Genomic DNA, 674 nt, shown 5'->3' on the forward strand with positions numbered 1-674 from the left:
ACACACATATGACAAACATGGCTACCTCTGAATGATTATCAGTTTTTATCTTGTCATTTCTGTGCAACTCTATTTTTTTTAATGCTCTATAAATATTTTTCAGTAATCTGCAAGTTCAGAACAGACCAGGGGTAGAACATATATATAAATGCCTGAAAACCTTTGCCCAGGTGACAATGATTTGCTCACCACTCAAAACAATATCTTTAGTTTCTCTATACTATTGTTAGCTAGGAACTGAACACCAGGATATTTTCAACTTACTTGATTTTGCTGAAGATGTGCAAAGTTGGCAAGTCCTCGCACAGCCAGACGGCGGACGTGTACTGATCGATCATTCAACCTCGACAGCAGACCATCGGTAATACTTTCCAGAAGTTCGTAGTTTCCGCCACACTTTTCAGCAATCAACTATTTTATGCAAATATGTGTAAATATCAAACATATACAATTTAACCCCTATATTTGTGCCATCACTATCAGTTCTGTGCAATCACTGGATATTGCACAAGGACTGTCAATGCAACATGTCTTACCTGAGCAAAGACGGCTGCAACAGTAACTCTCTGCATCTCATAGGCATGGTGAGAGTCTAGGTGGGTGACAAGCTTCTCAACGTGCTTAGGTGCTTCATGAACCAGCATCCTGTTTACAAAGATGAAATATCTGTAATA

General features: G+C 39.0%; 1 protein-coding gene across 1 annotated transcript in view; it reads right to left on the reverse strand.

The window, feature by feature from the left end:
* The window catches only part of LOC119585848 (maestro heat-like repeat-containing protein family member 1), a gene marked incomplete in the record, with an annotated part of 26,167 nt that overhangs the window by 9,449 nt on the left and 16,044 nt on the right, over positions 1-674 (reverse strand). Inside the window, 2 exon segments of the mRNA XM_037934580.1 lie at positions 265-411; positions 537-645. Coding sequence (XP_037790508.1) covers positions 265-411; positions 537-645 — 256 coding nt within the window.

The sequence above is a fragment of the Penaeus monodon genome, chromosome 20 (genome assembly GCF_015228065.2).
Source record: "Penaeus monodon isolate SGIC_2016 chromosome 20, NSTDA_Pmon_1, whole genome shotgun sequence".
Taxonomy (NCBI): Eukaryota; Metazoa; Arthropoda; class Malacostraca; order Decapoda; family Penaeidae; genus Penaeus; species Penaeus monodon.